This window comes from Lingula anatina, chromosome 7 (assembly GCF_051362555.1).
Source record: "Lingula anatina isolate TDL-2025a chromosome 7, LinAna3.0, whole genome shotgun sequence".
Classification (NCBI taxonomy): domain Eukaryota; kingdom Metazoa; phylum Brachiopoda; class Lingulata; order Lingulida; family Lingulidae; genus Lingula; species Lingula anatina.
In genome coordinates, this window is record NC_141773.1 from 19,761,696 (window position 1) to 19,774,331 (window position 12,636).

Here is a 12,636-nt window from a genome sequence, read left to right on the forward strand (position 1 = left end):
CTTAATTATGTTTTTTTCAAGCGAATGGATATCATCATTCTCCAAAGGATAAGCATTGGGTGATGTGTCTTGCTCTAGACGCCTCACATTGTCCAATCAGCAGAGAGAAGTAGTATTCGGTAATCTACGTCATTTTTACGGAAACACACGATACCGGAAAACAATTACGCATGTACGTTATTTACTTCCGGGAAGTCGTGTGTGTGGATTCTCAACGCCAACATGCTTGATTTATTTACAATTTTTAGCAAAGGAGGAATCGTCCTCTGGTGTTTTCAGAGTACCAGTGAGATATTCACTCCATCGGTCAATGCACTGATTAAAAGTGTTATTTTACAGGTAAGTTGATTTAAGACCTGTGTTTGTAAAATGGTTGTCAACGTGTACTAGCAGAATATACTTTCCATATGCTAAGCTTATCTCTCAATTTGTTCTTACTTCTACAATTTGTTTTACTGTTAAGCAATTTCAAAACCGACATCTCCAATTTAAACATTATTATTAGGACTTCATACCTTCATGACATCCCAAATTTAGCATGCATTTGTACACGCATGCACTAACAAATACTATCATACAAACACATCACATGCACGTAAAAACAAACACAGTTATACACGCTTACATACATACATACATGTACATAAACACGTACATGCAACCATTCACTCACAAAAGCAGGTCCACACAAATTAATTTTTTTCCTGATAGACAAGAAGTAAGATTTATTGTTCTGTAGTGCAAGCACTGTAACATTTCATAAAGAAAATTTTTGTTTTAGGAGAGAGGTGGGAATAATGCATTTGACCATGAAGCACTCACACTTAAGTATAAGCTGGACAATGAGTTCGAGTTGGTGTTTGTGGTGAGTCCCTGTGTATTTTTCCTTGCAAACTTTTCAAAATTCAAGCAATTTTACTTTTGTTTGATAATTAAGGATTTTATCTAATCTTTTAAAATTTTTTTAAGATCCAGAGTGCATTTTAGTTCTATACTTGATTATTGCTATATATTACTTTCATTTAAGCTTTCATATAGAATTTCAATATTTCAACTTTTTATCTTTCATTTTTTAAATTTTTATAATATCCATCTTTAATGATTTATTTTATAGTGTTAAGTTGGGTTTTTTAAATACAAGTAATAAGTATATATGTTGTTAGAATTATTTCTCAACAAGGGACATGTACCTAATTTATAATTTAAGATGTGACACTAGTCTGAGGAATTATAGTCAAATAAAATTGAGTCTATGATGAAAAAAAATTTTAAAAAGCACCATGCTTTCCCTAAAAAACATGTTTGTACTAGTGTATAACATATGACTCACATTTGTTTTCAGGTGGCATATCAAAAGATTTTACAGCTTTCTTATGTGGACAAGTTCCTGAATGATATACAGATGGAGTTCCGTGACAAATATAAAGATGACCTGACACAAGGGAATCTGTCGAGAAATTTCAACTTTACGGAAGACTTTAAAACATTGTTGAAGATAGCCGAAGACAATGTGAGGAAGGAAGCTCAAAAGCCGAAGTAAGTTTACTAGAAAAGGTTTTGGCTCGAATCAGTTAGAATATATTCAAGATGGACATTTCTTGTGAAAAGGGCAGTTTCTTTCTTTTAGAATACACTGGTGTCATGTATAGAAATTCACCTTTGGCTCTTTATGAAAAAAAAAAAAAAAAACAGTGGAGGCATTTTATACTTTGCCATGATTTAATAATAGATAATAAATTGTATATATTTATTTTTTTTTGTGGTGGGGGAGGAAGGATAGTGTTGGAAATTATAATGAATAACTAATAAGTTTAAGGTTATAAAATTTGAAAAGAGTAGACGGCGTTAAACTTAAAACATGACATAGCAGAGGAATATAGAGTGTTGACAGAGAGGAGGGGGAGGGTGTAAATTGATTAACTGTTAGTGGTATTGAATCATTTAATAAGTGTGGAAATATCGCCTTTCAGGGTGATGAAAAGTTTTGAAGAATCCCAGAAATCAAAAAAGACTGTAGCATCTATGATAGAGAACAAGAAGGAAACGCCAAAGTCTGTCAAGGAGCAGAAGAAAAAGGCTGCTGAGGCTGTGAAAGGTGAGAGGACTTAAGTTACTTACCTGTCTTAAAGGTACATATGAACCGAGCATCGGTGGAGCGTAGATTCCCAGTAACACATGTAAACCACTTCTACTAGTTTCTTATATGACTCAAATAAATTCGACATGCCAAGGGAAAAACTGAATAGATCACTCAATCAGCCATAAAAGAGCTTTAGACTGCTCCTTTCTTTAAATTTTTGGTCAGAAATTTAACTTACTTTTGTGACCTACTCTTCTGCCCCATTGACATACAGCATAGAATGCCAGCAGAAAAATCCATTCAAACATCATTTTCAGGTAAAATTAAACAATGCCTTTTGGTAATTCTCTTAGTTATACTACTTGAAACTATGTGCTGGCATTTGGTCGGTTTTTGTGACAAAAAAATTGACTTTGTATGCATCTTTAAACTTTTATGCTTAATAATAAAGAATCAATTTGTCCTCTTAATGATGATTTCTAATGGTCAGCATGAGCAACAACTTAATGTGACCTCTCACTGACCCCTCAGTGACCCTCAGTTGACTAGCAGAAATCCTTGTGGTGAAGGCACAACATTGCCTTAAGTTTGTTATATTTTTTAAAAGTCCAGCATAAGTGTTATAGGATCATAATTAATCATAAGTGCCTGTATGTGTTACAGTAGCTAAGGCAGCTGAACCAACCACTGTGAGTAATGGTACATTGGATGAAGAGACTATTAGGAAGAACATCGAGAAGAAGTTTGGCCTCAACAAGAAGCCCAAGGCAGAGAAGGCCAAGTAAGTTGTAGAAAGTACTGGGTGTGATATGGCTTCCAAACTTGGTCAAGATTTTGTCAAGCTGTTCCTCTTTTAAGTACTGTGTAATGTGTCTCTTTTGCAGTGTTACTGATTGCTAGGAGGAATGATGACCTTCTGAAGCACAAAGACAAATGGAATTTGATGACCTGTTGCTCTTGTGGAAAAAAAAACTTTTCCTTTTGTTTTTTAGAACAGAGAGCCCTGATGCCAACAAAAAGAAAGGAAAACAAGCACGGAAGTGGGACAAGGGTGGGACAACCAAAGAGATGCATGAGCTTGACTTTAGCGCAGCCAATGGTGACGGTGATAAAGGTAAAGACAGGGACCTGGATGAGACTTTGCCCACAGAGGAAGATGTAAGTGCATTTTTCATCTTAAAAAATATGTTTTCAGATACAGTCTATGGACAATAGGAAAGCAATGAGATACAAAAGAAGAAAAGGTTGCAGATCTTGATTTGATGATAAAATTTACACTGTATAATGTGACTAAATTTTCTTTATAAATATTGGGTAAGAAAAATCAAATACCTTTTTTTACTCAAACTGCCTTGATATATGTTAACAAGTTTAAATCCGTTTTTGTCTTAATTGCTTTTTGATGATTAAAGAATAAGAATTTAATGTAGATTTTTTATTTTATTAAAAAATCATGGATGGATATACACAAAGACTTCACAACTTACACATGCACACACTTACAAATTTTGAAACACCTCTAATATGTAAAATATTATATATGCAACTAAACAAAAACATTATCAAAAAGAGCTACACAAAGTTTCCAATTATGACCAAGAGCATTCATTCAAATGTTAAATGCAGTGAAGAGCTTTCTTCTCTCTCTCTAGCTGGCCATGCTTGGTTCAATGAGTGGTAACCTAGGTGACCTGGAGGAGGAGTCCAGTGAGGAGGAGGAGTCTGAGGAAGAGGAGGAGGAGGATACCCCTGTCCAACAGAAGAGGTATACAGCATACAGATTACTACATTATGTTGTGATAATAATAATAATAATAATAATAATAATAATAATAATAATAATAATTATGTACTGCTAATATCAGTATACATACATTAGACATTGGTTTTTGTTATGAGCTCTTTGAATAAACACATGATAGTTGAGAATATGTCTAAGATATTGGTACAATTAATTAAATTCAGTAAGTTATTAATTAATATTGAAATTAAGAATAAAAATTAAAACATAAAACTGCAATGTCAGCATCACTAACAGCTCTGTAATAACAGCAATCTCAGTTGGTGTACTTACTATTGTTTTCAGTGCAGGGAAATCCAAAGGTTTTGGCATGTTCAATGTGTTCAAGGGTTTGGTGGGCTCCAAGACTCTGACCAGAGATGATATACAAGATGTCCTGAATAAGATGAGAGATCATCTGATTTGTAAGTACAACTAGTTACAATTACATAATAATTTTTATTATTATTTTTTAAAATATTTTTTGTTCTAGGTTGCTGTGAGTAACCATTTGTAACTAGAGGATCAGAGAGGCGATACCGCCTCCGAATATTGTACCACCAGCTGGAGCAAGCGCATTCGTATAGACCCCCACATACACAAAATAAGGGGTGCAGCCACCAGTCTTGTGCTTGACAAGCTGTAAAAATGCAATCAACAAGAATTTTCAAAATATGCAAAAAATATATATAACTAAAAATGGTGCAATCAAAGTTAAGTTCATTGTAAGGTAGGTCAAAGGTCAATTTCAAGGTCACAGTAAATTGCCAGTATATGACTTCCTATCCAACTTCAATAGTAACTATGGACCTATCTCTGCCAGTTTTGGAGATAAAAGGGAAGCAAAATTTGCAAAGTTCAGTTCATGGTGAAAAGTAGGTCAAAGGTCAATTTCAAGGTCACAGTAAGATTGCCAGTATATGACTTCCTATTCAACTTCAATAGTAACTATGGACCTATCTCTGCCAGTTTTGGAGATAAAAGGGAAGCAAAATTTGCAAAGTTCAGTTCATGGTGAAAAGTAGGTCAAAGGTCAATTTCAAGGTCACATTTAGATTGCCAGTATATGACTTCCTATTCAACTTCAATAGTAACTATGGACCTATCTCTGCCAGTTTTGGAGATAAAAGGGAAGCAAAATTTGCAAAGTTCAGTTCATGGTGATAAGTAGGTCAAAGGTCAATTTCAAGGTCACAGTAAGATTGCCAGTATATGACTTCCTATTCAACTTCAATAGTAACTATGGACCTATCTCTGCCAGTTTTGGAGATAAAAGGGAAGCAAAATTTGCAAAGTTCAGTTCATGGTGAAAAGTAGGTCAAAGGTCAATTTCAAGGTCACAGTAAAATTGCCAGTATATGACTTCCTATTCAAGTTCAATAGTAACTATGGACCTATCTCTGCCAGTTTTGGAGATAAAAGGGAAGCAAATTTTGCAAAGTTCAGTTCAAGGTGAAAAGTAGGTCAAAGGTCAATTTCAAGGTCACAGTAAAATTGCCAGTATATGACTTCCTATTCAAGTTCAATAGTAACTATGGACCTATCTCTGCCAGTTTTGGAGATAAAAGGGAAGCAAAATTTGCAAAGTTCAGTTCATGGTGATAAGTAGGTCAAAGGTCAATTTCAAGGTCACAGTAAGATTGCCAGTATATGACTTCCTATTCAACTTCAATAGTAACTATGGACCTATCTCTGCCAGTTTTGGAGATAAAAGGGAAGCAAAATTTGCAAAGTTCAGTTCATGGTGAAAAGTAGGTCAAAGGTCAATGTCAAGGTCACAGTAAGATTGCCAGTATATGACTTCCTATTCAACTTCAATAGTAACTATGGACCTATCTCTGCCAGTTTTGGAGATAAAAGGGAAGCAAAATTTGCAAAGTTCAGTTCATGACGAAAAGTAGGTCAAAGGTCAATTTCAAGGTCACAGTAAGATTGCCAGTATATGACTTCCTATTCAACTTCAATAGTAACTATGGACCTATCTCTGCCAGTTTTGGAGATAAAAGGGAAGCAAAATTTGCAAAGTTCAGTTCATGGTGAAAAGTAGGTCAAAGGTCAATTTCAAGGTCACAGTAAGATTGCCAGTACATGACTTCCTATTCAACTTCAATAGTAACTATGGACTTATCTCTGCCAGTTTTGGAGATATAAGGGACTAAATGTTATAATTTTGGAGTTACCATAATGTGCCATAAATTTCCTACAGAAAAAATTAATTAAAATAAAGAAAAGGTCATTTTGGTCAAAGTTCTTGAAATGGGAGGTTCTCTGAAGTTGCAGAAGTTTAAATTTGATAAAATAATGTCATTTTTGACCACAAGTTGTCTGCTTTGCCAAGCATTATGTTTTATTTTTCCGGAGTTCAAAATTTATTATCCATTACCGTACTGCACATTTTTACGGAAGCCGACTGGTGCCATATGTTGAAAAAAAAAATTATCTCGAAATTTCGAGATAGCATTTTTTTTGTTCAAATTTCAAAATACTATCTCGAAATTTCGAGATAAATTTTTTTGCTCAAATATCAAAATGCTATCTCGAAATTTCGAGATAATTTTTTTTTTGTTCAAATTTCAAAATGCTATCTCGAAATTTCGAGATAAAATTTTTTTTTGTTCAAATTTCAAAATAGTATCTCGAAATTTCGAGATAATTTTTTTTTCTACATATGGCACCAGTCGGCTTCCGTACATTTTCCTTTCACCACCAATATGTACTTTCTGATACAGCGTAACTCGAAAACCGTATGGAATACAAAAAAACCGAGACCACCTCCAGTGTTGGGCTTTACATGCTCTACAAAATGCAAAAAAGAATGGGTCTCTAGCATTAACGGTTCCCGAATTAGAGACAGTTTTCAGTTTCGGTATCTTATGGCCGCTACTCCTGTGAAAATGCACCGATTGACCCCAAATTCACGGAGATGAAAGATGACCTGAAGGGTAACACTTTCCAATAATATTATTGGTTAAGTCTGTGTGGCGTCTGAATAACAGGGCAAAAAAATTTTTTTCGTAAAAAATTTCATTTTTTTGAAAATTTTGACCCATTTGACCTTGAAGTAAAGGTCAAAGGTCAAATCCGAGGGTATATTTGAAATCTACACATATGACTTTTGGAAAGCCGTCTATAGAAATTTTTCCCGTAACTCCTTCTGTAGGGTAGATAATTAGCATTTAATTTTGCCATTTTTAGACAAGGGTGCATTGCAATGAGTGCCACACCCAGACCCCAATACCGACAAAGCCCAAATTTTACGTGGAACGAGTTGAGATTATAGGTGACCTAAATCCATGAGATGGGTACGGGGGCCCTTACCGTCTAGGAGGAGAAGCGGTAACGGTAACATGGCGGCGGAGCCGGCGGAACGGACCGGACGGGACCGAAACCATGTGTACCGCCAGCGCTAACGCTGGTGGTAAATTTTTTTGTTCAAATTTCAAAATAGTATCTCGAAATTTCGAGATAATTTTTTTTTCTACATATGGCACCAGTGGGCTTCCGTACATTTTCCTTTCACCACCAATATGTACTTTTTGATACAGCGTAACTCGAAAACCGTATGGAATACAAAAAAACCGAGACCACCTCCAGTGTTGGGCTTTACATGCTCTACAAAATGCAAAAAAGAATGGGTCTCTAGCATTAACGGTTCCCGAATTAGAGACAGTTTTCAGTTTCGGTATCTTATGGCTGCTACTCCTGTGAAAATGCACCGATTGACCCCAAATTCACGGAGATGAAAGATGACCTGAAGGGTAACACTTTCCAATAATATTATTGGTTAAGTCTGAGTGGTGTCTGAATAACAGGGCAAAAAATTTTTTTTTCGTAAAAAATTTCATTTTTTTGAAAATTTTGGCCCATTTGACCTTGAAGTAAAGGTCAAAGGTCAAATCCGAGGGTATATTTGAAATCTACACATATGACTTTTGGAAAGCCGTCTGTAGAAATTTTTCCCGTAACTCCTTCCGTAGGGTAGATAATTAGCATTTAATTTTGCCATTTTTGGACAAGGGTGCATTGCAATGAGTGCCACACCCAGACCCCAATACCGACAAAGCCCAAATTTTACGTGGAACGAGTTGAGATTATAGGTGACCTAAATCCATGAGATGGGTATGGGGGGCCTTACCGTCTAGGAGGAGAAGCGGTAACGGTAGCCGTCCGGCGGAGCCGGCGGAGCCGGCGGAGCCGGCGGAGCCGGCGGAACGATCCGGACGAGACCGAAACCATGTGTACCGCCAGCGCTAACGCTGGTGGTACAATTATATGACTTCAGTTAATATTAGAGACTCTCAATATTTGCATGGCTTTTTCACTGGGCAAGGTTGAAGGCAAGTCAAATTGTCATTAAATATTTCATGTGTTTCATTGTACAATGTAGAATGGTTCTCTCACTCTGATACACAGGAAGATTTCTGTTTTATGTTTATTGGTGGCTTCAGTACAGTGTTTTACCCCGTGTCTTGTGGCAAAGTACAGCATATTGTCATTGAATATGGTTACTGTGGACTACAATCAGTGTAGTTCTGTTTACAGTGTATACCTAAAAAAATTTAATTCTTAAATTTGTGCTAAATAAATTCTTTCAAGCCATATAGTTTTTAATTTAGTCTAAAAATGTCCTCAATGGGAGAGATGATTATTGCTTTTCAGAACCTTAGAATCTTGCCTGTAATCTGTTTTTCAAAACATTTTTTTTCTTTTCTTCTCGTATATTAATGAGCAAGCACAAAACTGTATCTATTACATCTTGTTCTTCAACATTATGTGATCCAATGGGGATCAAACTGATAATTGGGCATAGATATCTTCTTTACTCTTAGCAGATATTTATCACTTTAACATGCGTATCGGATGTTTATTTAGTACATATTTATTCATGCAGACTTGTTCCTAACCCTTAATTTTTTTACAGCCAAGAATGTTGCTGCTGACATTGCTGCCAAGCTGTGTGATTCTGTGGCCACTAAATTGGAAGGGAAAGTCTTGGGAACATTCAACAGTGAGGGAGATAACTAAATACTATACAGAAAATTTTCAATATGAAAAAAATTATCTACTGACTTAAATAAATAAATAAATAAATAAATAAATAAATGATGACTGTTAATGGTAAAGTAGTTTTCTGCATTCATTATATGGTTTGCTTAATAATTTTAAATGTACATTTTTGTCCAAATTACTCTGGTGACTGTAATACAGTGCAAACATCTCTAATGTAATTTCCCCAATATAACTGTAGTATGTATACCATTATAGCTGTGGCATCCACTGTGCGGAACACCCTCCAAGAAGCCTGCGTGCAGTTGCTGTCACCCAAGCGCAGAATTGACATCCTGCGTGACGCCATGGAGGCCAAGCAACAGAACCGTCCCTACACCATTGTGTTCTGTGGGGTGAATGGGGTTGGGAAGAGCACCAATCTTGCTAAGGTAAACCAGGGGCGGATTTAGGCCGTCTTCTGGGTCTTCCGTAAGACGGTCAGATTTTCAAGTTTATGTCGACATGTATCTTATTTTTTCTGTCAGAAGACGGTCAAAAATAGGGGATGGATCAACAAAGTTTTTTTTTCTTACAGTTACTTTTATAAGCTTGTGTGAATTGTCACTGAGTGCTTTCATGTAACAACATTTGTAAATTAAAGAAAGTATGCCTGTAATATCCATATTTAGGGTTGCTTATTTTGAAGTGAGGCCTCTTTCAGAGTTTCAGATTGATCTGCATAACAACCAACATATCCCGTGTAACATACCATTTCAAAAATGTTAAGTGGTATATGTAAATAAAAACGTTGAATGATATATGAATTTCTTCAGTTGACAGTATAATTTTTTTGTAGGTTAGTTTCTGGCTGGTGGAAAATGGCTTCCGTGTGTTGATTGCTGCATGCGACACGTTCCGTGCAGGCGCAGTAGAACAGCTGCGTACCCATACGCGCAAGCTGAATGCTCTCCACCCTCCCACCAAACACAATGGCATGCAGATGGTCCAGCAGGGGTATGGGAAGGATGCTGCAGGGATTGCCATGCAGGCCGTGAACTATGGTACGAGATGGGATACAAGACTCCTTGCATATCTGATACCATCTTGTCACATTTTGTTGGATCTTGTCACATGTACCACAGCTATTTCACTCTAATCTTGTTTCATCTGACATATTTTTATCACATTGAACACAATCCTGTCTCATCAAACACATTTCGTTAAATTTAACAGTTGTCTCATCTTACACATTTTATCTTGTACATTTCTGTAATATTCAACACAAGTGTTGTGACGGCACTTTACATTGCTTTCAGTACCTTAAGTATATGATACTATTAAAATATTTAAATAAAGAAATAAAAGCAGACAACAAAATAAAATTGCATACAGCTGAACACCAAACAAAATGGAGGCATCACTTAATATTTGAGTTTTCTTTATTTTTCATCAAAAAATTCACACAGTTGTCTTATTTCAGCTCGTGACTACAAGTTAGATGTTACTCTTATTGACACGGCAGGTAGGATGCAAGACAATGAACCACTGATGAGAGCTTTGGCCAAGGTAAAGATCTATTTCAAATTTGATCAGATCTGTTGTGAATTTTTAAGTTTTTCATTTGATCTGGATATATTTTCTGAAACATCTTAATTTCATACATAAAAGACATGCTTTAGCCTAAAGGAGCATTATGTTTCAGGACCTCAGTTGAGCCTAATATATTGTGAAAAAACTTTAAAAACTAGATATTTTCTCTGATTAAGCTTGCTCTTCTTGCTCAAATATTTGAAACATTTGAAGATTCATTCTGTTGAAGAATAGAGGTAGACCTAGGGGCAGAGCATTTGCCCAGGGTTTTGACGGTTTTGGGGCATCTTGGTCATCTTGCTTTGATAAATCATTCTTTATGCCCACCTGTCAACATACTTTAGCTCATCAAAGTGAACCAGCCAGACCTAGTCCTGTTTGTTGGCGAGGCCCTGGTGGGCAACGAGGCAGTTGACCAGCTGACCAAGTTTAACCAGGCCTTGGCTGACCATTCCCAGATGGAGAATCCTCGCCTCATCGATGGTATTGTGCTGACCAAGTTTGACACCATTGATGATAAGGTTAGATATGTATTACTTTAATAATAATTATTATTTTAACATAATAATAAATGAATAAGAACAACAACAACTATAAATAATGTCATACAGTGTATAACTTACTTGATGAAATTTTGTGAGTGTGTTTGTGTTGTACACTTAAATGTTTGAAGATGTTTGACTTTGGTTATGACATGTGCCCATTAGGATATATATATATATCAAAATTTCCAAAATTGCATATAGAATATTCTGTCATCCAAAAGTTTTCTCAATATTTTAATGAATGTTACCTATAGTGGCTGTTGGTGGATCCATGTTAGATATGACCAGGATTTCTGCTTGATGCATGTTTGTACTGTTACAGTCTAAATCTCATAGTTTGTGATTTAATTTGTTACCATTTCCAAAGCATAGCATGAAGCATTTGCTTATGGTGAAGGTTATATATTGAGCTGCTGTATTTGGATATATTGTTAAAAAAATATCTTTTTTTTTTTTTGTTTTTTTTTTTTAATAATCATAGGAAATCCCCTTCTGTTTTATTCAGGTTGTAAGTAGAATTGGTCTTGGGTGCGGGATAATGTGGTTACACATTGTTGACAAATAATCTGAGCAAATATAACACTGTTCATATGATACATAGCTTAAATTTCAGAGAGAGGAAATATGTATGTTATTGGTTTTTATTAGGACAGTCACTGTGGTTTGTAAGTCTTTTGATGAGGATACACAGAAACCATCTCTCAATAGTTGCAAAGTGAAGTCATTTTGTTAAAACTTGTCATTTAATTAGCTTAACATTTTAAGGTGCATGACAAAGATTGTAGTCATTGTTATTTATTTAGAGAATGGAATATTAGGAGGGGACAGATCTCCCTCGATTTCATTCATGTAAATAATAAAGCAATTTAAACGCGAAGATGGAATGATTATGGCTGCCATAATACTAAATGTAACAGATGAGTTTGTGCATGGGATTTCCATAGTTTATGATCAGTAAATATCCTGGGTCAAGTTTCATCAGCACAGATCCATTAGATAAAGTTCTTATCCTCTAGGCAGTTAACCTGTGGGGTAGAGGAAAGTTTCCAAAACACAAGATACTTCTTTTTGTCTCTGATATTGCTTTCCAGTGATAAAAATAGCAAGTTACTGTCCAGAGGATAACAATCTTGTTCAATGGATATTCTTATCCTGAGGATGGCACTATCCAGTGTTGATGAAACTGGATCCTGTTTTAAAGTCTTAACTAATTGGTGCTGGTTGCTATCCCATGCTTTATATTGTGGTTGAACCTCGATCATTTAGCAAAGTTTATGCTCAGCTGGTATGTATGTGAGATTATTAAATTATTTGGTCTGAACATTCCTGTTGACCCTCAGTGTAAAAATACTTTCTCAAAAACATTATTTATAATAAAATGATGAAATACAAAGTAAACTTTCAATTCGATAGTTTGTTATTCTTCATTCTTTGGATGTTTTAGAGGCATACAGCATACTCATGGCGATTTATTTTACATTAATTTTATTTTACGTTTATGCACAGTGCATAGATATATTATAAAGTGTATGGAATTCTAAATCTCTCACTGAAGAGCATTTAGACCCTCTGAAAACATGCAGTTAATACATTCCCTTCAGTTATCCAGTTTAGTTGATACATCCAAAACATGTCATTATCTCTTTAGCCAT

At 35.4% G+C, this 12,636-nt stretch overlaps 1 protein-coding gene across 2 annotated transcripts; it reads left to right on the plus strand.

Annotated features, from left to right (window-relative positions):
- Positions 1 to 148: 148 nt before the first annotated feature.
- On the plus strand, positions 149 to 10,996 carry LOC106176330 (signal recognition particle receptor subunit alpha). 2 transcript variants are annotated; one of them, XM_087017818.1, is made up of 13 exons: positions 149 to 339; positions 782 to 865; positions 1,343 to 1,536; positions 1,971 to 2,095; positions 2,744 to 2,861; positions 3,073 to 3,238; positions 3,733 to 3,845; positions 4,167 to 4,285; positions 8,782 to 8,868; positions 9,126 to 9,298; positions 9,706 to 9,910; positions 10,330 to 10,415; positions 10,784 to 10,996. In XM_087017818.1, exons 1-13 carry the CDS (start codon positions 223 to 225, stop codon positions 10,979 to 10,981), a joined length of 1,785 nt encoding a protein of 594 aa, XP_086873944.1. In that variant the 5' UTR covers positions 149 to 222; the 3' UTR covers positions 10,982 to 10,996. The 2 variants fall into 2 exon arrangements, with proteins under 2 accessions (XP_086873944.1, XP_086873945.1); XM_087017819.1 differs by having other exon boundaries at positions 2,747 to 2,861.
- The last annotated feature ends 1,640 nt before the right edge of the window (positions 10,997 to 12,636 follow it).